This window comes from Primulina huaijiensis, unplaced genomic scaffold, assembly GCF_012295235.1.
Source record: "Primulina huaijiensis isolate GDHJ02 unplaced genomic scaffold, ASM1229523v2 C13200440, whole genome shotgun sequence".
Classification (NCBI taxonomy): domain Eukaryota; kingdom Viridiplantae; phylum Streptophyta; class Magnoliopsida; order Lamiales; family Gesneriaceae; genus Primulina; species Primulina huaijiensis.
The window spans coordinates 1-983 of NW_027341994.1; the positions used below are offsets into that span (position 1 = coordinate 1).

Genomic DNA, 983 nt, shown 5'->3' on the forward strand with positions numbered 1-983 from the left:
TCAGAGAGCTACCAAATGCTTGCCTATGAGTTCAGGTTCTCAATCGAGAGATTTGAGCGATGTGTCCTTGGCTACCACTTCTTCTTTCTCCACCAACAGTTTGAATTCTCCATTGACAACGGTCACTTCACCGTCTTCTTCAAGTTTCTATAATGAGAAGGAGAGCGCGAAGGCTTCGGAGGTGTTGTTTGCTAAAGATGATAGTTATTTGAAGAAGCCGATCCCGGCCTTTCATGTAAGTGGAAGTGAGGGAATTGTGTCCAGGAATCGAGCTGTAGATGTATTGAATGTGCCACAACATGTAGATTCCACTCTGAAACAAGGTTAGGTCGACTATATTACTCAGTAGGTAATTTTGACTTGTTAAATGCGATCAAAGATTCTGTTTTTTATGTTGGAACAATTGATATTTTACAGGGCAAGAGGGGGAAAAACTCAGTCTTATAAAGTTAGCAAGTTTTATTCAAGTGTCGGCAAAGAAAGGAACTAGAGAGATTATTTTGCGGGGAAAATTATCGGATCAAGTAGAGTGGCTTCCTGATTCGATAGGAAAGCTTTCGAATTTGATCACATTGGATTTATCGGAAAATAGGATTGCAGGGTTGCCTGAATCTATAGGGGGGCTATCCTCGTTAAAAACGCTGGATTTACATGGAAATAGAATCAGTGAACTACCCGAATCCATCGGGGATTTGCTTTCCCTTATTAATCTTGATTTGAGAGGAAACCAGTTAAAATCACTGCCTTTGACAATTACCAGATTAGTTCGTTTGCAAGATCTTGATTTGAGCTCTAATGCGATCTCTGTACTTCCAGACACAATTGGATCGTTGGTCAGTCTCAAGAAATTGAATGTCGAAACCAACGATATCGAGGAAATCCCACATACGATTGGCCAATGTACTTCACTCGTGGAGCTTCACGCAGACTATAATCGACTTAAAGCCCTCCCTGAAGCAGTAGGACGAATTGAAACTTTGGAG

The 983-nt window shown here is 41.1% G+C and overlaps 1 protein-coding gene across 1 annotated transcript; it reads left to right on the forward strand.

Moving 5' to 3' along the window:
• Positions 1–6: 6 nt before the first annotated feature.
• On the forward strand, positions 7–977 carry LOC140965455 (uncharacterized; the record flags this gene model as incomplete). The annotated part of the gene is made up of 2 exons (XM_073425527.1): positions 7–323; positions 418–977. Coding segments are annotated over exons 1-2 (858 nt in total), but the record flags the coding sequence as incomplete, so codon positions are not given.
• Between the last annotated feature and the right edge of the window lie 6 nt (positions 978–983).